The 22290-nt window shown below is 40.1% G+C and overlaps 2 protein-coding genes across 15 annotated transcripts in view; one reads left to right on the top strand and one right to left on the bottom strand.

Moving 5' to 3' along the window:
* The first annotated feature begins 24 nt into the window (after positions 1-24).
* Positions 25-21027, top strand: Ro60 (Ro60, Y RNA binding protein). Its single transcript, NM_001107183.1, has 9 exons — positions 25-150; positions 6589-7189; positions 10469-10689; positions 11318-11464; positions 11687-11824; positions 15598-15714; positions 16507-16620; positions 16866-17012; positions 18902-21027. The coding sequence occupies exons 2-9, from the start codon at positions 6610-6612 to the stop codon at positions 19052-19054; spliced, it is 1617 nt and encodes a 538-aa protein (NP_001100653.1). The 5' UTR covers positions 25-150; positions 6589-6609; the 3' UTR covers positions 19055-21027.
* Glrx2 (glutaredoxin 2) overlaps positions 15804-22290 on the bottom strand; it is a 23077-nt gene continuing 16590 nt past the window's right edge. For 9 of the 14 annotated variants that reach the window (XR_015635041.1, XR_015635042.1, XR_015635039.1 and 6 more), the window contains 2 exons: positions 22079-22161; positions 15804-16388 (listed from right to left, as the gene is read on the bottom strand). The gene's annotated coding sequence lies outside the window, so the exon portion shown is untranslated. Of the gene's footprint in view, positions 16389-16789; positions 16995-22078; positions 22162-22290 lie in introns of those variants that run through there. The other 5 variants (XR_015635046.1, XR_015635047.1, XR_015635037.1 and 2 more) reach the window with 2 other exon arrangements.

The raw sequence follows: 22290 nt of genomic DNA, 5'->3' as shown, positions 1-22290 counted from the left end.
AGCGCTGGAAGGGGCGGGGCTCGGGGCGGGGCGGGGCTCGCTCCGACCCGAACCTGGAGCTGTCCTCTCCGTTTCGGGCCGCCGCCTATTCCCGGTGCTACGCAGGGTTTCTAGGCGCCGCGGGTCCTGAGCATCGCCTACCAGGCACAGGTGGGTCACTGCAGGCCTGCTGCGGGGCGGGGAACCGGCTTTTGTGCAGTCCCAGCGATTCTGGGCATTCGAGGTCTGGCGGGTGCGCACTCTCCCACCGGCATCCCAGCGTCAGAGGCCGGGCAAAGCCTTCGCCGCCTCTTTGCTCCCGCGCCCGCCGAGGAGCAGGACCGATTTCGCATCCAAACATTTCGAACCTGGCCTAGTTGCTCGGGAGGGTGGAGTCTTGGGGAACTCAGGTCAACTCTGTCGCTTGCTGAGCTCGGGCGTGCCAAGGCCCCTTTTCACTCTTTCTCTCCCTCCTCCGGCGGCTTTGGCATAGAGGCGTTGTCTCGGAGACGGGTTTGGGAAGAAGCTTTGTGGGATGGCCGAAAGCGAAATTATCTTAAAGAAATAATAAACAAGAAGGGGAGAAAGATTTCTCGTAAAAGCCCAAGGGATGAGAGACTCATGTTTCGGGATGCAGTGCCTTCCAGAGAAATGCGCACCATCCCCCGCCACCCCACCCCACCCCCGCCCTCTTGATAGTGCATTACTTTAAAAACAAGTGAAATGGTTCTGATGAATTAAAACAAAAAAATTAGCTATTTGCAATTGATACTTATCATTCTTTGGAGGTGGTTTTATTCATCATTTCTTAAAAGTATGTTCCAAGGAAGTCGTTTGGCTTCCACAGAGAAAATTACTGCTCAGGGCATCGTACCATGGTGACATCTTGCTACAGTAATTTTCATTGCAGTTCCTCAATACTTTTCATTACATCGCACTACTGCAGTTATTTTCATTAGCTTTGTGTATGGTATATCCATTTGAACCTGTGGTTCTGGTTTTTGTAAAGTAGTAGAACTTTTTAACTGTAAATAAGCCTTGGCTTCCGTTTATAAAGATTTGCTTGACTTCTCAGAGTAAAAAAAGTTAGCCTTTCCAAATGACATGGTTCAGAAATATTGGCTTAATATTTGTGTAAAATGAAGGCAAATACAGGAATCTTTCTATTAGTAGTGTAAATTGTAGTCTGGTAGAATTTGAAGCAGAAGTGTTATTACACCAGTGTTTTACTACCTTTTTTACATTCTACATTAAGAGAGTGGACAGCATATACAACAACACATCACTGGCTGACCTTACACCTAAGAACAAGTAGAAAATGCTCAAAATATTGTCATGGTTTTAACAGTTAAGGTCTCCCAAAGTTTTAACTTATGGAGATTGTAGGAAAACTTCAAATGGTATAAATTCATGAAACCGTTATGTTTAAAGAGGTCAGGATAGTTCAAAGAAGAGCTACTTTATTGTTTTTGACTTAGATTTACAGCACTTGATTACATAGGACTAGATTACCAGAAAACCAGGCTTTGATTTGCCTCACTGCCCAGCCTTCTAAACCACAGGACTGGAGTAAGGCTTTTGAGAAAGGGGACACTGGCAGTTGAAGAAAGAAGAAATGGAGCTACTGTTAGTTAATGGGCATCTTGTCTCGGGACTTGGGTTGAGTCACTTCATTAGTATAGCTAAGATATTCCTAGCACTTGGTACATTGCAAAAGATTTCGAAACTATCAGGAACCATTGTATCTCCATGTCATATAACATTGCTAATTTTAAAGTAATTTGTATTTTAACCCTTAGTAATAAAAAGGAGAGTAAATAGCTTGAAGGAAACTGCTGTTCGATTTTCTATATTTAAATGTTTATATATATATATATATATATATATATATATATATATAGAGAGAGAGAGAGAGAGAGAGAGAGAGACAGGGAGACAGAGAGACAGAGAGACAGAGAGAAACAGACAGAGAGAGGAAGTTTTGTAGGTGACTTAGTCACTACTAGCAGGGAAAGATGCAATTCCAAGATGCCTATTCTGCAGCCTGAAGGAGTTCTCTCTAGGGACCTCTACTCAAGTGTAGCTGGGACCCTGACTTACACTGTGGAAGACAATTTCCAAATAAGTCAGTCTGAAGGCATGCTGGTCATTGTAGTTCCTGGGTGTCCTAGCTGGGTAGGACTGTTAGTTGCTTCCCTCGCTTGGAAGCTTGCCTGGAGTCTTCTGGCATCGGGAAAGCTAGTCCTCAGGGAGGAGGTTTTCCAGTTTGAGACCTCTTGGTCGAGTGTCTAAAATAGATAGTGTCTTCAGCAATAAGCACTTAACCTTTCACCTCTGGGAGGCAACTACAAGCACTAGCAATAATAGCCTGTGATATTTTGGGAGTCTCTTAGACAACCCTGACCAACAACCAACTCAAAAGGGAACTAACATCTTATACTCAGTGTTGGGGTTTTTGTTGAATGGTCGCTGGATCTTGGGGAAAGTATTGTCAGCCTAGGTGAATAAATTTCACTTAAACTATATATGAATATAAAGACGTACATCTAATATGTGAATTTTAGGCAAACAGATAATATGATTCCTTATGACTTTTTTAGACCCCTAGACTGCTATTTTACGTCCTCCCTGCCTCTAATTAGAGTCCCCACCACCATCACTGTTTTTCCAATTCCATCTTCAGACCCTGCTATTTATTCCCCTTCTCTATTGCTCTTCCCTTCCTTACTCACCCCCGCTGTGGTCCCTTTGTACTTTGCTGTTTTCAGCTCTTTCTGCAGGCTGTGTACTCACATCTGAAGATTTGGAGCCAGGGGATTTAGATGAGAAAAATAGGACTTTTCTCTTTCTGGGTCTGGGTGCTAGTTCTATCCATTTGCCTTCAAAGTTCATGGTTTCATTATTCTTTACAGTTAAGTAGTATTTCATAGTGTCTCTGTGCCACATTTTCAATATCCATTCATAAGTTTGAGGACAGTTAGGTTGTTTCCTTTTTCTAGCTCTTGTGAACTGAGGGGCAGTGAACATGGCAGACCAGATCTATGTGGGGCAGGGTGTCGAGTTCTTTGGGCATCTGCTGTGGAATGATAAATCTGGGTAGCTGAGTCATATGGAAGATTTATTTATAGGCTTTTGAGGATCCTCCACGCTGATTTCAAGAGGGGCTGAACCCATTTGCAGTCCCACTAACAGTAAACAAGGAATCCCTCTTCCCCACATCCCCTTGAGCACTTGTGTCAAGCATTTGCATCAGTTCTTTGTTGATCCTCACCCGAGTGAGATGAAATCTCAAACTCGTTTGGATTTCCATTCTCCTAATTGCTAGTGACCATGACTGTGTTTTAAAACACTTCTTAGCCACTTTTTATTTCTTCTTTTGAAAGTTCTCTGTTTGGATTCCTAGCCCATTTCTGCCAGGAGGCAGGATCTCTTTTATTTTATATGCTAAACACACATAAAGATATCAAATGTAAATTGGTCAAAGATTCTTCCTACTCTGTTGGGCTTCCTTATCACTTAGTTGAATGTTTCTTTAGCTCAGCAGAAGCTTTTAGGTTCTACAAGGTCCTACTTGTCAACTGCTGGACTTAATTTCTGGGTAAATGAGGGTTCTATTCAAAAAGTCCTTTCCTACACCTATATCCTAGAGGGAGGTGACTATGTTTTCTTCTAGCAGTTTCCATGTTTCACACTTCACTCTTAGGTCTTTGGTTTGTTTGGATTTAGTTGTGTTAGTTGTGCAAGGCGATGCGGGTCTTAATTTCATGCTTCTGCATGTAAACATATAGTTTGCCCGGGACTGTTTGTTGAAGATGCTGCCTTTTCTCGTGTATGTTTCTGACAGCTGACAGGAACTCCCACTGAAGAGCATAGGGCTATTTAAAGGGCCAGGCATCAGAAATAAATCCTACTACAATAGCAGAAGTGAGTTTCCTAACAGAATCCTGTAATCTCAGAACAGGGGAGGCCAAAGCAGAGGATGATGTGTACCAGGCCAGCCTGGTCAATGAGACACAGGAAAACTGAACAGAGAAACACTGCGTTCTGTAGACATCTTTGCCCAGCTCTTACTTTACCTTCCCTTCTTGATTGTGTTTCCTACATTTAATACATTTATTATTTTGTTGGCAGAATTTATCATAAAGAATTGTTTATAGTAAATTTTTCATCATATATGTTGAGACTTTTTTAAAAGAAATGAATCATTAAAATAAAATCTGTTGTACGTAATTCTTAAGCAAATAATTCAGAAAACAAATTTTGATGCTCTTTAATTTTGCTTTAATATGTGCTAGCTATGATGTTGTAGATGAAGACATGTTAACATGCTAAAACCCAATTCTTGCTACCCTAGAAACCAGTGATGTATAGATAGATTTCCTTGGAATGAGTAACACAGGGAAAAGAGTGAGAAAGATCTGTTTTAGTATTTGGACTTAGATCTTTAAAGCCCACCATTTTCACTTTCGGAAGGAAAGCAGAGAGTAGAATAATGTAATGTTAATATCATTTCAGTGTTATTCCACTAACAGTTGTCCAGTTTATTCACATTAATGGTTGAAAAACCATCACACTATTTTTGTAAAAGCTAAGACGGGAATAGTAATGGCCAGGCAGTTGTGAGTTGCACTCAGGAGGCAAAGACAGGTGGATATATGAGTTCGAGGCCAGCCTGCTCTATAGAGTCAGTTCCAGGACAGCTAAGGCTATATACAAAGAAACTTTGTCTGGACTGGGATGGGGGGTAATAATGGTAAATATATTGTAAAGATCAAATGAGTAGAATTTCTATTTGGAGTTGTGAATCAAGATGGAAGCCACTAAAAATGTTCTCAAAGCTTTTAACTGTGTGTGAACTAAATAGGGGATACGTACTAGAGGCTTTAAGCACCACAGATTTCACCCTAACTTCTACAACTATAAACCCTTCCCTAATCCGTAATGTGATCACTTCTTCCGGAGACTACATGAGACCTACCCTCCCCTTACCCTAACATAAGTAGCTTATAAGTTTTATTTGTAAGGTTGACTCTGGTATTTCAAACATAAATCTGACCCCTTGGTCACATTCAGAATGTCAGACACTCCAGTTCGCTCATACACTTAACCTTTTTTTTTTTTTTGTTCTTTTTTTTTCGGAGCTGGGGACCGAACCCAGGGCCTTGCGCTTCCTAGGCAAGCGCTCTACCACTGAGCTAAATCCCCCACCCCTACACTTAACCTTTTAAAACACCTTTGTTTGCTGTGTGATACTCCAGTTCCCCTAGATGCCGGGCTTCCCTGCCTACCATTTGGTCCTCTTCCTTTTCTACCGAATGGGAATTTCCTCATTTCTCATCTCCGAGGTAGCTTCATTAGCATATCTTTCACCCTCAGAGAGACTGCAGTGTCTCACTTTTGCCACCCGTGGGCCAACGTCAAACTCAGTGCTGAAACCTTTTCTGTGCTGTGTCTTAAGAGTCTCACTTGCTCTGTTATCCCCTCTCTCTGTAGCCGTCCGTTCTCCAGGTTGACTCTTTGAACACCAGCCTTAATATCACACCCCTGAATGCAACGGGAAAGTTTTCTAGAAGGGCTCACCTTTGCCTTACCTTCCTTCTTAGCTCACAGCTGCACTTCCATAAAGGGAGCGGCCTGTGGAGTCTCTCCACACCGCAGTCTCCTGTTGTCACTGTAACCAGCCTTCTGCTGTTGCTCGGCTGCTCTCGGCCCTGCCAGTTAGTTACTCCTGTGTCCCCAGCCATTCCAATAGTCATTTTCCATTGTTATTTTCTGTGCATCATGATCGCCAAGCATTTGACATTACCAGCCATTTTTTCTCTGAAATCTCTTCCCAGTGTGGTCCCTTTTGAGGAAAAACGATAGAATGATGACCAGAAATGCACAGTTCTTTGGGGAGCTGACCTTTCTTTGTGTATATAGTTGCTCTTTTTCTGTCCCTGTCAAGACCTCAGATCTCATACAGACCTCCTCAATTAATTGGACATAATATACCATACCTTAAAAATTAGTTGTTGGACTTGGAGAGATGGCTCAGTGGTTAAGAACACAGACTGCTCTTCCAGAGGTCCTGAGTTCAATTCCCAGCAACCACATGGTGGCTCACAACCATCTGTAGCGAGATTTGATGCCCTCTTCTGTCGTGTCTGAAGACAACTACAGTGTACTTATATATAATAAATAAATGAATCTTTTTAAAAAATTAGTTGTTTGTAATCGTTATACCACTTGCTAGTTCTTTTGAAGAATTTGGATTTCTCTGGATTATAAAAAAAATATATGAATATATAATAAAAGTTTTAAATTATAAGCAAGTGACTTCCTGTAAGTCACTATTGGACAGTCTGTGTGTGTGTGTGTGTGTGTGTGTGTGTGTGTGTGTGTGTGTGTGTGCGCGCGCACGCGCGTGCGTGCGTGCATCTGTCTGTCTGTCTGTCGGTGGTGTTTCTTTCTAATTTCGGCCTTAAGGACATTTATAACATTTTACTGAGAAAAACTTACTGGGTTCAAAGATGTTTTTAAATTAAACAGATTCATAGCATTTCAGTAAGCAAGAGGTTTTTATTGGTATTGCCTTCACTCAGTTATAATATTTTGCCTTTTCGATAGGTTCCCCAAGAAACAAGGAACATGGAAGAGTCTGCAAACCAGTTGCAGCCTCTGAGTGACAATCAGGTAGCCAACTCCGAGGGCGGATATGTCTGGCAGGTCACCGACATGAACCGGCTGCACCGCTTCTTGTGTTTCGGTTCCGAAGGCGGCACCTGCTATATCAAAGAACAGAAGCTGGGCCTTGAGAATGCCGAAGCCTTAATTAGACTGATCGAAGATGGCAGAGGAAGCGAAGTGATCCAGGAAATCAAGTCCTTTAGTCAGGAAGGCAGGACTGCCAAACAGGAGCCATTGCTCTTTGCACTGGCCATCTGTTCCCAGTGTGCAGACGTCAGCACAAAGCAAGCAGCATTTAAAGCTGTCCCCGAAGTGTGTCGCATCCCGACCCACCTCTTCACTTTCATACAGTTTAAGAAAGACCTGAAGGAGAGCATGAAGTGTGGAATGTGGGGTCGCGCTCTCCGGAAGGCCGTGGCAGACTGGTATAATGAAAAAGGCGGCATGGCCGTCGCCTTGGCCGTTACAAAGTATAAACAGAGAAATGGCTGGTCTCACAAAGATCTCCTACGACTGTCCCACCTTAAACCTAACAGTGAAGGTGAGCCTAGGATAGACACAGATGATAGATAAATAACAAGTTTGTACTTGATTTTCTAGAATTAGCTTTTACTCACAAAACACAGTGCTGTAAACGAGACATATTTAAAGCCAGCCTGAAACTAAACACCTGCCTCGGGTAATCCAGACATTGATAATCGATCTTCGAACATACTGATTTTATACTTTGAGTTATTAATGCTTAAATCTCCCTTCTAAGAAAGAAAGATTAGTAATTACTGTATCTACAACTAACTTCTCACATCCTTTTCTTTAGGCACTTGGACACATTAATGTCCCAAATGTCTAGCTCAGCATAGCCTTCAAGATTCATGCCAGGCAGAGTCTAGCAAGAGAGGAAATCAGGAGCAGTCCTGAGCACTATCAAGAAGGGGTAATGCTTGCTAAAACCTTGTCTACGCTGTGCTCAGACCATCATCACTTGGTGAGAGCGCTCTAAGTAGATAAGAACATGGTCACGTGTTAGAATATAAACTAGTCACCTATCGATGGGTTATGATTCTTGATCACTAATAGCTGGATCACCAGTAGCAGCATTTGGTTTCCTGCTGGCTTTATATATATATCTGATTAACGGATCAACACTATGTTTTGCAAATGGCAGTGGTTGTCAGGTGGCGGCTGACATAGTGCTGGTATGGGCACTGGGACCCAGACTCAGGTCCTCTGTAAGAGTATCAAGTGCTCTTAGCCACTGGGCCATCTCTTCAGCCACTCCCTTGGATTTTTCTAGATTAAAAAACATTTTCCATCCTAAAATCAGAAAAAAAATGTGATTTTTTTTTCTTAAACATACCATGTTTTGCTTTTAAATCCAATGTGCACTGGATGTTCTTTTACTCTGTGTTTTGACACTGACGGCATAGAGCTGGTACTCAGGTAGAAGACCCTGGAGTATGTCTAATAGTGAACAGACTAGTCTCTAAACAAGAGACACTGCGTGTGCTTGCTTGCCATGGTCTATGAAGTGAGGACGAGATGGTCCCTAAACTTACATCTGCAGGAAATTTTCAACCTAAGCTACTGAGGGTGACGCTCATAGTAAAGTTTTGACAGCAACATCACAGATGATCCCAAGGCTCTGCCTATAAAAAGAAATTGAAACCAATTCTAAACAACTGAGTAAACAATACGTTAATTTGTTAACTAAAATGTGCATTTATAAAGACATTAGGTCAAAATATAATTCTCTTAATCAGGTATTAATTATGTACCTGTGGGATTAAGGAACTTTTATTATTATTGGAAAAGCAGTGTAGAAGACTTTATGTGAAACGTGTAATTATTAAGACAACTTCATCGTACATCTGTGAGATAGCAAAGGATACAATACTCTAGAAATCCCTGCATGTCGGTATTAACTTCTGATTCAATTATCTAAATTAGTTTTGTCAGGATATTAAAAAATCAGACTTTATTTAAAAAAAGAATCTATGTTCTGACCTGCCTTTAGATCAGCTGACCATGGTCGTAGGGTTGACCCTCAGATGTTGTGCATGCTATACACGTATTCTATAGAGCACTGAGCTATATCCCCAACCATCATTATTATTTTTGTCATTCATTCATTCTTTCATTCATTTTAAGCTTTCAAGATTAGACCTAAGGTATTCACATGTGAGGCGAGTTCTCCATGACTGAGCTGTAATCGCCCACCCTCTCAACTTTTTATTCTGAAGCAAGGTCTCACTAAATTAACCGGGCTGGCCTTGAACTCAAGATTCCCCCAAGCCAAACCTCTAAGCAGTTGGAGTTAGAGGCCTGTGCCCCTAGATTCGGTTTGAGATTTATCTTTAAAGTTCTTTTTTCTTTCATTCTTTCCTTCTTTCATTTTGTTTGTTTGTTTGTTTGTTTTGGGGGGGGTCGCAGCTCTAAACCACACTCTCTGACCATCACAATGTTAGTGATTTTTAGATCACCATGGCCTGTTTCTGTATTTTACCTGCTCTCTTAATGAACCTGTTTTGTTAATCTCTACATGATTTATAGATTTGGAGATTAAGAGGTAGAAAGATAATGGCTTATGAGAAAATGTGCATTAAGGATGAAAAGAGATACTACTTCTTACAGTAGTTTAGACTGACTGAGCCCAAATCTGCATTCTGTGCTTCTGCCCTGACTTCCTTCAGTCTATAGTTTGTGGTCCGTGGCCTATCACCTGTCTGTAGGTTGTGGCCAATCCATTCCTGTTGTCTGTCCTGATAAAGGGCTTTGCTCTGTATTTCATGAATAGCAAAGAAAGCATGCTTTAAGAAAGGCATGAAGGACACTCCCCTGTAAAAATCTTTAACAAAGTTTTCAAAGGAAGGAGTTACTTCACTGATCCATATTGACCAAAACAGCTCTCAAAACCAAGCACAGATGTTACCAACCTGTAGTCACGTGTTGCTTTCAACATCTTTGGCATATTTGTTGTTTTAAGTTGCTTTTAACCTATGTAGTTACTACAGTGCACACACAAATACATTAGTGCGGGTCAGAACCATGGAAGAATGCGTACTTTAAGATTTAGCTTAAATTGCAAAAACTGATTGCATGGGAAATCCAAGGCACAGAAGATTGGTTACACTGTTTTCTTAAGGCAGGTTGAACTTAAAGCTAAGTACACAGTAGGATGGCAGGGTGGATACATAGTTTTAAATGACTCAAGGCATAGTAAATAACTGTTTCGAGATCTGACAAAAGTTTATCACTTCAAAAGCAAGATGAAGTATTTTCAGCAAAAGATAGAGCATAAGCAAAGTATAGGCTTAAACACAGATTTCCTCACTCCAAACCTCTTTTTACTATTAAAACCATGTAAAAGGAATGCACAAGTTATTCTCCTTTCTCAAAATATTGGGCTTCTCATAGTTTCCGTTGCTAAACAATTTAATAACCTGTCTCCACATAATCACTAGCGTCAAAAGTCCATGTTTATGCAAAAGCACAGGGTAAATCAGTGTGGTAATCATTGAAGAGGATGAATATTCTGAGTAAGGTTATGCATGTGAAACAGGCACTGTCTACAAAGTTTCCAGTATCAGCATCTCAGAAGGGCCTGTACACTACAGATGGATTTCTCACCACCACATATTTACACTGTAATGGTGTATTAAAAAACCAAAAACAGAAAAACCCTCACTTCATTTGCTGAAATGTGTTTGTTAAGGGAGTCAGCCCCTGTCTGTTCAGTTAAGCTGATCACGACGCAGTCTCAGGAACCCTGTTCTATTTTCACTAATCCTGCTTGCCTTTTCAATTCTTTATCTTGTTAAAGGACTTGCTATTGTGACCAAATATATCACAAAGGGCTGGAAAGAAGTTCATGAACAGTATAAAGAAAAACCACTTTCTGTGGAGACGGACAAACTACTAAAGTACCTGGAGGCTGTGGAGAAAGTGAAGCGCACAAAGGACGACCTGGAAGTCACTCATCTGATTGAAGAGCACCAGTTAGTCAGGGAGCAGCTGCTGACCAGCCACCTGAAGTCTAAAGAGGTGAGTGCATCCCTTCAGAGAGTCTTAATGCCACAAACCCTGGATTCTGCCCCAAACCCTACCAAAATAAGAAGACAAGGGGCCAGGGAGATGGCTTCGTACTTATAGCTCTTGATGAACAGACAAGAGGACCAACCAGTGTTCAGATGTGGCGGGGGAAGGGAGAGATGGGTCCCCAGAGCAGCTGACCAGCAAGACTAGCCAAATCACTGACCAAGGAGCTTTGGGTTTGACTGAGAGACTCTGCCTCAAAAGAAAAGTGAAAAGCTAGTAAGGAAGATTCCCAGCTTCAACCTCCAGCCTTCACACACACACACACACACACACACACACACACACACACACACACAAACACACACACACACACACACACACACACACAAACACACACACACACACGCTACCTTAAACATTTGGAAAGCTCTGTATTTTCTCCACAGAAATCTCAGTTTCTTATTTGACAACCTTTGATGAACTGATTTTCATTCTGGAAGTCCATTTACCTAAGTAAATGCTTTACAGGATACATTGCGAATGTGGCTGATTTAACTCCCTACCCTGAGTCCTTTCAGTAACTCTTTACGTTTCTCACTAGCTATCCCCCTTCTGTTGTTTTTCCCCCTTGTAGGTATGGAAGGCTTTGTTACAAGAAATGCCCCTTACTGCACTCCTAAGGAACCTGGGAAAGATGACTGCCAATTCAGTGCTTGAACCAGGAAGTTCTGAAGTTTCTTTAGTATGTGAAAAACTGAGCAATGAAAAACTGCTTAAGAAGGTACGCACGAGCCATGGCTCAGTTACCTCACAACGAAAGCTGGTTCTTGGGGGACCTAGGACTTGTCTCACGGCAAGCTGCATTTTCATTCTTAAAGCTAAGAGTGCCATTTGTTCCCCCTTCCTTGTGATTTTTACCTTTAGCAATACAAACCTCTGAAAACTCATAATGGTTATTTTTTACTTGAGCTTGGCAACTACCTTCTGTCTGTCCTGTTTCTAGGCTCGTATACATCCATTTCACGTTTTAACTGCATTAGAGACCTACAGAACAGGCCATGGGCTCCGAGGAAAGTTGAAGTGGATTCCAGATAAAGAAATCTTGCAAGCATTGGATGCTGCTTTTTATAAAACATTTAAGGTAATAGTTTTATTTTGTTTATTTAAAAAAAACTTGGGGATTAACGTAGTTTGTAAAAACATATTTAGTGGTTTTTATATTATTTTATATTAATATCTTAGCTATTTTAAAGTATATACCCATTGTTTTCCTATAATTGGTATGAAGGTAATTACAAAATTGACATCGTAAGTTTATGAGTAATTCTTGTCACGATGAGTAACTGCTACTTATCCCAAGATCATTTTAATAATTTATAAAGTCATATTGATAAATTATTGAATTTGAATATTTGCATTTCAGAGAATTCCTTCGACCTAGTACTCTTTTATTTTTAGTTTTGTTATTAACTGGGAACTGGGTCTTGATAGCCAGTTTTTCAGAATGGAAATTTAGTTATAAGTAAAACTTTTCATTTCAAAATTTTCTGGACATACCACAAAATCTATGATCCATATTGTGTAGCAAATTAAAAGGGTTATGCATAATCACCACTCGACATTTATCCCTGATATGCAGAGACATTTTAACACTAGGGCATCCATGAGTACAACCCTGTCAGCCAAGGAACATAATATCAACTGATGGATAAGAAGCATTCGGCAAAATTTAACATTAAAAACCAAAGTAAAAACCAAGAAACCACTTAATAATAAAACTTCCTCACCATGATGAAGCTTATAGATTTAAAAAAAAAAAAAAAAAAGCTCATAGGTGGGCTGGAAGGATGGCTCAGCAGTTAAGAGCACTGTCTGCTTTTCCAGAAATCTTGAGTTTAAATTCCTAGCAACTACATGGTGGCTCAGAAACATCTATCCTGGGATCTGATGCCCTCTTCTGGCATGCAGATATACATGCAGATAGATCACTCATATACATAAATAAATAAGTACTCCTTTTTAAAAAATTCATAAGTATCATCATACTTGGATAAAACAACAAAAGCTTTTTCCTTAAAACCAAAAATAAGGGTGGCTACTTTCCCCCCTCCGGTGTCACAGAGTATGAAGAGTTGTGGTAATTATGTAAGAAAAAAGCCTCCCGTGGCATTCCCATTATTCCATCAGAAAACCCTAAGGAACTCACACATAAACCATGTTAGAGCAAAATTAATTCAACAGACTTTTAGGTTATAAAGCAATGCATTAAAAAACAACAACAACAACAACAAAAACACAAATTACTCGTTGGGTCAGGCATGGACATACAGATCTGTAATCCTAACACTTGGGAAGTGGAAGTAGCAGTCAGAAGCCAGAGCCACCTTCAACAGCACAGCAAGTTCAAGGCCATTATCTTAGTTAGGGTCTTATTGCTGTGAACATACACCATGACGAATGTAAGTTTCATAAAGGACAACATTTAATTGGGGCTGGCTTACAGGTTCAGAGGTTCAGTCCATTGTCATCAAGGTGGGAGCATGGCAGCATCGCAGCATCCAGGCAGGCATGGTGCAGGAGGAGCTGAGTTCTACATCTTCATCCAAAGGAAGCCAGGAACAGACTGAACATCCCCAGGCAGCTACAAGGAGGGTCTCCAAGCCCACCCCATAGTGACACACTTCCTCCATCAAGGCCACACTTTCTAATAGTGCCACTTCCTGGACCAAGCATATGTAAACTATCACACCCATCCTGGGCTACCTGAGACTCTGTCTCAAAAACTAGGGATGAAAAAATAAACAATAAAATAAGTCAGTTGTATACTGTACTAATAAACGATTTGAAAAGAAAATACTAGTATTTCAAGTAGCACTAAAAGAAATTAAAAATAAACTTACTGAGGTGCAAGAGTTAAACACTGTAAACTGTAAAACATCGCCAAAGAATGAGGACAAATGGCGGCTGTCCATGCCTCTGCACTAGAAGAACATAGGGACATCCAAAGCCATCTACTGTCCTAAGTCCCAAGGGCATGTTTTACAGAAAATTAACAATCCATACACTATCCCAAGTGACTCCAAATAACCAAAACAATCTTGAAGAACAAATTTGCAGGACTCATGTCTGGATTTCAGAACTCAACAGTAACCAAAGCCCTGCGCTGCTGTTACAAGGACAGGCATGGCGGCCAAAGGAATCTGGAAACACTGACACATACGGGCAGGTGATGTTTAAGGATCCCAGAATGAGTTCATTCAGAACAACAAACTGCGGAAAGAAGCACATGTTCTCACGCAGGAGGAGGAAGGTGGGGCATTGTCTTACGGCATATGCAAACCCACTTCAGGAGAGCTCTCACCCACCTATAGGAAGTAAACATAAAAGGAATAATACAGCACAGGTGACAGCAACCAAATAAGTTGAAGTACAGAACTTGAAACAAAGCATGACTGGGCAGTGATGGTGCATGCCTTCTTTAATCCTCGTTCTCAGGACGCAGAGGCAGGCACATCTCTGAGTTTGAGGCCATCCAGGTCTACAGTGTGAGTTCCAGTATAGCCAGAGGTACACAGAGAAATCCTGTCTTGAAAAAGAAAAGCTGACATGTGTGCATCATACAGTGTTAGAAGTAGGAAAAGCTTACATAGTGGGAGAAAATATTTACAGATTATATACATTTATAATGTAAAGTGTTTAATATCCATAATATAAACAGTCACGAGATTTGATAGTACAATTATAAGCCAGTTTCAAAATGGACAAAGTATTTGAATAGTTTTTCAGAATTATATAAATGAAAGATGCTTAGTATGACTGGTCAGATCAAAAGCACAGACGAAATGCCACTTTGTACTTAATTGAATAGGCATTAGCACAGAAGGAAGCGGTATTAGGAAGGTGGGGAGACTGGAACCCTTGTATATTATCAGCAGTAAAGTCAAATGTTGCAGCCTGTGAGCATCAGCATCAGAATGTTAAACATGGAGTGCTCAGAATGCTGCACCGTCTAGAAATCCCCACACTGGACGTGGTGGGTGGGTTACCATGAGTCCAGAGTCCACCTTTGGCTCCACAACAACCACCTGTCTCTAATACAACCATCCCCAACAAACAAACAAAAAACAAAAGTAAAATGCCAACCTGGTGAGCAGGCTGCCACACGCCTTCACTCCTAGCACACAGGAGGCATCTCTGAGGTCAAGGCCAGCCTGGTCTACATGTAAGTTCCAGTACAGCCAGGGCTCCATAGACAAACCCTGCCTCAGGAAAAGAAAACAAGGGGAAAACTACAATACCATCAAGAGTTCAGCCTCTGTACGTGCCAGAGGACTGAAAGGAGGTACCTGACCTTGTTTTTGTAAACTAGCCTATCCCAGCTCTACTAACGGTAGCCAAAAGGTTCCCAGGCGTTTTCTAGAAGCACATCTTATGAAGTACACACTGTAGTGCCAGACTCTTCCAGGCAAATCTGTAAGCTTAAGGCTGCTGCTTAGGTGGATGAAGAATCTGTTGCGACAGTGACAGCCTACCTATAAGACAGTGTTCATGCACCGTGAAGATAATCAATGCTGCTTAGTTACACTCTTGAAAATGGCTACAGAGTAAATGTTATCTTTCACCACACTTAAAAAATTCTTAGAAGTTCCCATTTTACTTCATTGAAAAGAGATTTTGAAAACTTGGACCTTAACTTCTTTCAGTAAAATTAAACTGATTGCATGTTTCTCTTTATTTTCCCAGTTAATGAGAGGGAGAATCTTAAGGATACTAGTCACCTAACTTCCATACCAACAAAACAGGCCTTTCTTCTAGGAGCCTTTTGAGTGAAAGATAAATACAATTTTTTTCAGTCTAACCTCCTTATGATCTCTCTGACCTTTTCATGACTACTTTATTTCATTTTCTTTTCAGACAGTTGAGCCAACTGGGAAGCGCTTCTTGCTGGCTGTTGATGTCAGTGGTTCTATGGACCAGAGAGTCTTGGGTAGTGTACTCAATGCTAGTACTGTTGCCGCGGCAATGTGCATGGTGAGATCCCCTAAGATGACGTCATGTTCCCACATCCTAAAAGGTGTTTAGAGTAAAACTGTCAAGGCCAGCACCACCCAGAGTCAGCCTTTCACTTATGTGACATTTATCACTTTATATCCAAAGAGAAGTTTATAACGCAAAGTTTTACACATGCTGAAAAGGGGCGTGTGTAAGGAAGGATCAGATCTGAGCTGCCAGATGTTATAACAAGATTAAATGTTGGTAGTATATGCAGAAGTACGTGATGGTTAGGAAAAAACAAAAACAAAACCTGGCTAAAATGAATTCCTTACTCAAGAAATGAGTAAAGGGCAGTAGTAAGGTTCAGTTCTCAACCCAGGTTCCCTCACCACGTAGGAAGGCAGCACATCTCCACTATTCTGCTTCATTCCTCGTTTAGTAAATGAGAAGTATTTATCTGCCTAGGAGAGTGCTGTAGATTCCAGATCTCAGAAGTTTCTTGTCTTGAGTTATGGCTTTTGTTAGTTTGTTTGTATGAATGCCATTGGCCCCTGGGGAAGGGAACCCTCAGAAGATAGACAATACAGGTCTCATCCTGTCCTTCCACCTTGTGGATTCCAGGGATTGAGTTCAGAGTGGCTGGCAGCAAGGACCTTTTCCCACCGAGCCATCTCCCCAGCCCGTGCTCCCCAGTGCTGTGACTCTATATTCTGAAACACAAAAAATACAAGTTTAGGAATGATAAGTATCACAGTGTTTGTTTCTGAGTAACATCATACAAGCCTAACTTTCAATTTGCTGAAAACTGCTACCACTGCACTTTTACAGGTGGTTACACGGACAGAGAAAGAGTCTTCAGTAGTTGCTTTTGCGTGTGATATGGTACCATTTCCAGTGACGACAGACATGACATTACAGCAGGTTTTAACGGCTATGAACAAAGTAAGACACTGTTTTATTAACATGTCCTGAAAGTTTGTACTTGGGGCATTGCGTAGAATCTGGAGGAAAGAATTGTTCTAACATCTCATGGCAAGCACAGTCTAAAATGGATATGTGCAGATATGGCAAGGCCTGCACATTGGTTTTACATAAAAGGATGCTCTAAGGATAAGCGCTTTTATGTATTTACTTCAGACATCCAATGGGTTTTATTTTACTGCTATTCCTTCTTTTTCCTGAGATAGGTTCCAGCAGGCACCACGGATTGCTCTCTTCCAATGATCTGGGCCCAGAAAACAGGCACAGCTGCAGACGTCTTCATCGTGTTCACTGATAATGAGACCTTTGCTGGGCAGGTGCACCCGGCTATTGCCCTGCGGGAGTACCGAAAGGTAAACAGCACCTTCTGGTGGTTACTGTCCTCTCAAAACACACTCTATTATCAGGGTGTTCCCTTCATTTGTGTAGGAAACCCAGGGTCAGGTGGGCTCAGCAGTACTTGAAATAAAAACGTAGGGACTACACATACACCATCCAGTTCCAGTGCTAAATGTTAACAAGAATGCCCTTGCCAGTGCTTTTGATAATGATCAAATATATATTTGATCTCAGCTATAATTTATAATGTGTGTTGCATTTCTTGAAAAATTAAGTTATCATTTCTAAGTTTAACTAAAAACTACATGAAGGTACAGCAAATTTTTGAGTCTCTATCCTAAACTTAATTATATTTATATTTTGATAATTCTCTTTTTTCCTCCCTTGGCCTTTCTCAGATGTTTTGTTACTATTCTGTCCAGTGTGGTAGACACTGGTCACTAGGCTGTTGAATGTTAACATTCAGCTCATGTGACTGAAATACAAGAAGAACTTGCTATGAAAAGCAATGGTTCTCACAACATGAATTTCCTACCAACTATAGCATCGTTTTGTGGCCAGGTCAGAAATGTACATGGCAGACCCCATCAGACATCCATCATATTCTGTGGGTAGGATTCAGGTTTCCCATGAATGCTTACATTTGAACAGCATAAAGGAGAGATGAGAATTTGGACTAAAAGCAGTCTAGATATTAGTCCTGAGTCTCTTATGCTAAATGTGGGTCTGAACAAGTTAGTTTACTGACAAATGTCACAGTAAGTAGTGATGCATACCATTTAGGTTTGATGCAACAGTCATACCTGTCTCAAAAACTAACTGGTCATTAGAACTGGTCATGGTAGCTTCAAGATCCTGAGGCAGGGGCTAGAGAGAGCTCAGTAGCTAAGAGCACACACTGCGCTTGCAGAGGACCTCAGTTCATTTTCCAGCACATATGTTGGGTGTTCCACAACTGCCTATAATTCCAGGCCCAGGAGATCTGATGCATCTAGCCTCTGCAATAACCTGTATTCATGTGCATTCAAACATGCATATGCACATGTGTGTGCCCTCTTGTGTGTGCAGGCGCACGCCCGAGAGCACACACACACACATTAAAAATAAAATCTTTAAAGCAGAGAGTCTGTGGCAAGAGAATCATTGCTCAGCTACATAAGGAGTTTAAGCGTATCCTGGGCTACATATATAGTGATACCTTGTCACAATTACTGAATAAACAAGGACTGGAAATTATTTCCATTAGTACAGTAGTTGTCTACCATACATGAAGCCCTAGGCTCAATCCCCTGTACATGTGGTACATGCCTACAAGGGTAACATTTGGAAGGTAGGGCAGAAGGATCAGAAGTTCAGATCATCTTTAGCTAAGTTCCAAGTTTGGGGTCATCCTGAGCTACATGAAATACTGTCTCCAGGAAAGTTTATCCAAACAAAAACCTTATTTTTTTAATTATTAAAAACATTTTAATAGGTTTATTATAGTGAATGACAAAACTGTGCCTTCATTGATTGTTTCTCCTTAATATTTAGTGATCTTAACTACATCTAGAGAGACTGGGAATACAGCTCAGTAATCTAGTGATGGAGAGCTTATCTAGTACACTCAAGGTCTTGGCTTGGCCCATAGCACAAAGGATGGCTAAGAAGAAGAAAGAAAAGCAGATGGGAGGTGGACCAGGAAGTCAGGGAGAGAGGGGACAGAATTACAGTTTTGAAGAGCACAATCTCTTTGTTGTATATATTAAAATTGTAAGCTGGACTTGGTGTCCTCCCAGTCTTTGGTAGGAGGAACTATGGTTGTGAGTTCTAGCCTCAATTTTTAAGGAATTTTTGTTTGTTTTTCTTACATACAATTTCAATTTCATATGTAGTGAAACTTTCTCCTCTATTTTCCCTGCAGAAAATGGCTATTCCTGCTAAATTGCTTGTTTGTGGGATGACATCAAACGGCTTTACGATCGCAGACCCAGACGATAGAGGCATGTTGGATATGTGCGGCTTTGATACTGCAGCTCTGGATGTAATTCGGAATTTCACGTTGGATGTCATTTAACCCTAAGTACCTGAATGATCTGAGAGGTGCACTGCTTCCCAGCTAGATGCAGTTGTGAGAAATGTCATCAGTATGTGCATGTTAGAAATGTACATTGGCAGGAACAGGAAGAGAGAAGGAAGGAAACACGTTGAGCCTAACGGTGCGTGTACTCAGCTAGCTCTTGCGAAGTCTTCAGGATACTGTAGCTTTCTCTATAGAGAACTTCTTTTTAATAGACACTATAAAATAGTCGTGTTTTACGTCACTGAATCACACCTTTGTACTGAAAGTGAGATACAAAGTCTAAGTAGCCTCACATCATGTCACTTGTTTGAGAAATGCTTGTTTTCTTAAATGTCTTCATTGGAAAAGGACAGTTTTGATAATGTCCAAAAACTCTGAGGTGCACTAGACCATGTGACTGTGATGGAAAATTTTTATACCAAGGAGTTTAAAAAAAAAAGACATTTGGTTAAACTAAATTATGAATGAATTTTACAAATTCAGAGCTTTCTAAGATCATATGAACAACAGCTTTCTTATTCAATGCAAAAGATGTTTTCTTTCAGGTGTTTAATTTGTACTTGTTAGGATTTGATACCATTTGGCCAAAACATGGTGGAAATGTTGAATTATAAGGGACTTGTTGAATGGATATAGCCTGAGGGATTCGCTTTGTAGCCTTGTGTTAGATGAGCAACAACGGTGTCTTACACACTCACGCATTCCTAGTGTTTCGTCCCCCATCTGTAATCCTGACAGTATAATAACTAAAACTCTACTGTAAAGACATAGCTTTCTGTACCCCTAAATATCTTTAGTTCATTTTCATATTTTTCTAATATTAAGTTTGTCTGAAGTCTTTTATATTTTTGCCCACTATTCATCTTGTGTCTAATTTCCTTTTTATAGAGTATAGAAATAATAACAAGCTAGATCCTTCCAGTTCAAACAATTTTAGAGTAGCCATATCAACCAATCAGTTTATGTAGGAAATTTAAAAACTTACTTTGTATAAATTAAACGTCTTTTTCACATACTAAAATACATTCTTTTCTTGAGCAAGTATATGTTTTCACCAGGGAAGCTTAGCCTATTGAGCACCAGTAGTTCTTCTCTTGATTCAGTAATGGTATCTACAGTAGTTTATACTAAAACTCTAATTTTTATGTATTACTCTTTAAATATTAAAGATTTACTGTGGGTTTATAAAGCCCTTCCAAAGCTAGTATGTGTAGGTTACATAACCTTACAAGTGTTTAAGGGTGAAGTTCTTTTATTTGGGAAAGAAAGTGCTAGTGTAAGGATTTGTGTACATATTTTCTTTTTTTTTCCTAAGAAATTTAGTCTCAGAGAATAAGAAAATATTCCCTTCAGATGACTTGACATTAATTAAGTTTCATATGTAGCCATTCCTCCAAGACAGTAACAAATTTTCAATATTATTAGCAAAGATAGTATCATCTGCAGTTCTAAACACCATTGCTTCTAATGCTGTTTTGGCTTGACCACTGTCACATGGGAAATTTCACATTTTAACTAATTATGATATACTAAAGTCTCATATTCAAACTGAATTTAAGGTTAAAAACACTAGTAATTACATGAGAGCTATTGAATTCCTTAGACCCAGGATCTAAGTTTTAACTTATTATGAAATTTACATGGAATATTATATAAAAGCTTATTTCTTTTTTTTTTATGCTACTTAGATTGTGCTTTTAGGCAAGCATAGTATATCTAGGAGCTACCCATCAGGGAAATAAGGGTCTACCTAAATACCGTAGAAAGGTACAGTATTTAGGTAGACCTAACTAAATAGATTAAGATTGAAGACAGAGGCCGAATGTGATGATGCATGCCTTTACTCCTGGGGAAACAGAGGCAGGTAGATTTCTTAAGTTAGAAGCCAGCCTGCTCTACATAGTATATTTCAGACCAATCAGGCCTACGTAGTGAGACTCTGTCTCCAAAAAGGAAAAAGGTTTAAGGGGGAAAAAGTCCCCACAGAAAGAAGTCTTACCTTCAAATCACAAAACTTCGGAGTAGAAAAAAAAAAACTTAGAACTGTTTTTTTGTTTGATTGGTTGGTTGTTTGTTTGGGGGTTTTTTTGGTTTTTTTTTTTTAATTTGGATAATAATTAGAAAGCAGTCTGGATCTTCTGGATGTTTGTGTGTTCATTGTTGTTTGTGACAGGGTCTCCCTACATAGACATAGTCACAGCTATTCTGGAGGTCACGGTGTATAGAGCAGTCTGGCCTTGAACAGAGATCCTCCTGCCTCTGCCTCCCGAGTGCTGAGGTTAAAGGTGTGTGCCACTATGCCCAGTGTAAGGCTGGATGGTTTTGGAGAGAGGTCTGCCTCTCCACTCAGCTTTCTGGCTTTCACTTTCTCATCCACAGAGCACATTGATTTAGTAAGAGATACAGTAGAATTATGCAAGCGTTTTACCTAATTTAGATGTTAGGAATTGATGATATGCATGATTACTTTAGGGACTTGTGAACACATATGATTTTTTTTGATCTGGAGTAATTCTCAAATACAATTATGTCTCTGCAGCCTATGTTGCTATGGAATCCAGGCACATGGAAAGGCAGTATTACCTCATTAAGCATAGATACCCTCAAGTGGTGAATAAGTTTTATTTTTCAAATTACCACTAGGGATACTCTTAAGTAAATAGTATGGAAAAATACTGCTTTAAAAAGCAATCTTAAATGTTATTTCCTAGATACTATGTAAATATTTCCAGGACTTAGTTGTTATTAATAACCAGAAACACTAATCTTTTCATCTCACTGTTTTTTGATTAGTGGATAGTCCACTTATTAAAACTGTTACTTAGTAACTGTTTTCAGGGTATGTTAGGAAGGGGTATGCTAGTAAGTAGAAAGTACTTCATCCTTTGGAGCTTCTTGTTCTTTTTCATGTGCTGTGTCATTACTGACAACCAGTTCTACATATGTGGTAAAATTCTGCTCTCCTACAAATTAATGTATCTTATTCACAGATCATAGGACAAGCGGCTTAATACTTACCTGACATTGAAACTGGAAAGGAGGCCTTTCATTACAAGTTCAAACTTCGTTTTTGATTATAAATGATAGGATGTCATTATTCCCTGAAAAAGAAGAATAAGAAATATATCCCCCCAAAATAAAATGAAAGCAAAGCTCATAGTCAAAATAGCACCATGCTGACCAAGCACTTGCTTATGTTAATTTATTTGAATAACAATGTCTGAAGCTGA

Source organism: Rattus norvegicus, chromosome 13, assembly GCF_021556685.1.
Source record: "Rattus norvegicus strain SHRSP/BbbUtx chromosome 13, alternate assembly SHRSP_T2T, whole genome shotgun sequence".
Lineage (NCBI taxonomy): Eukaryota > Metazoa > Chordata > Mammalia > Rodentia > Muridae > Rattus > Rattus norvegicus.
This window is presented reverse-complemented; position numbering and strand designations above follow the sequence as displayed.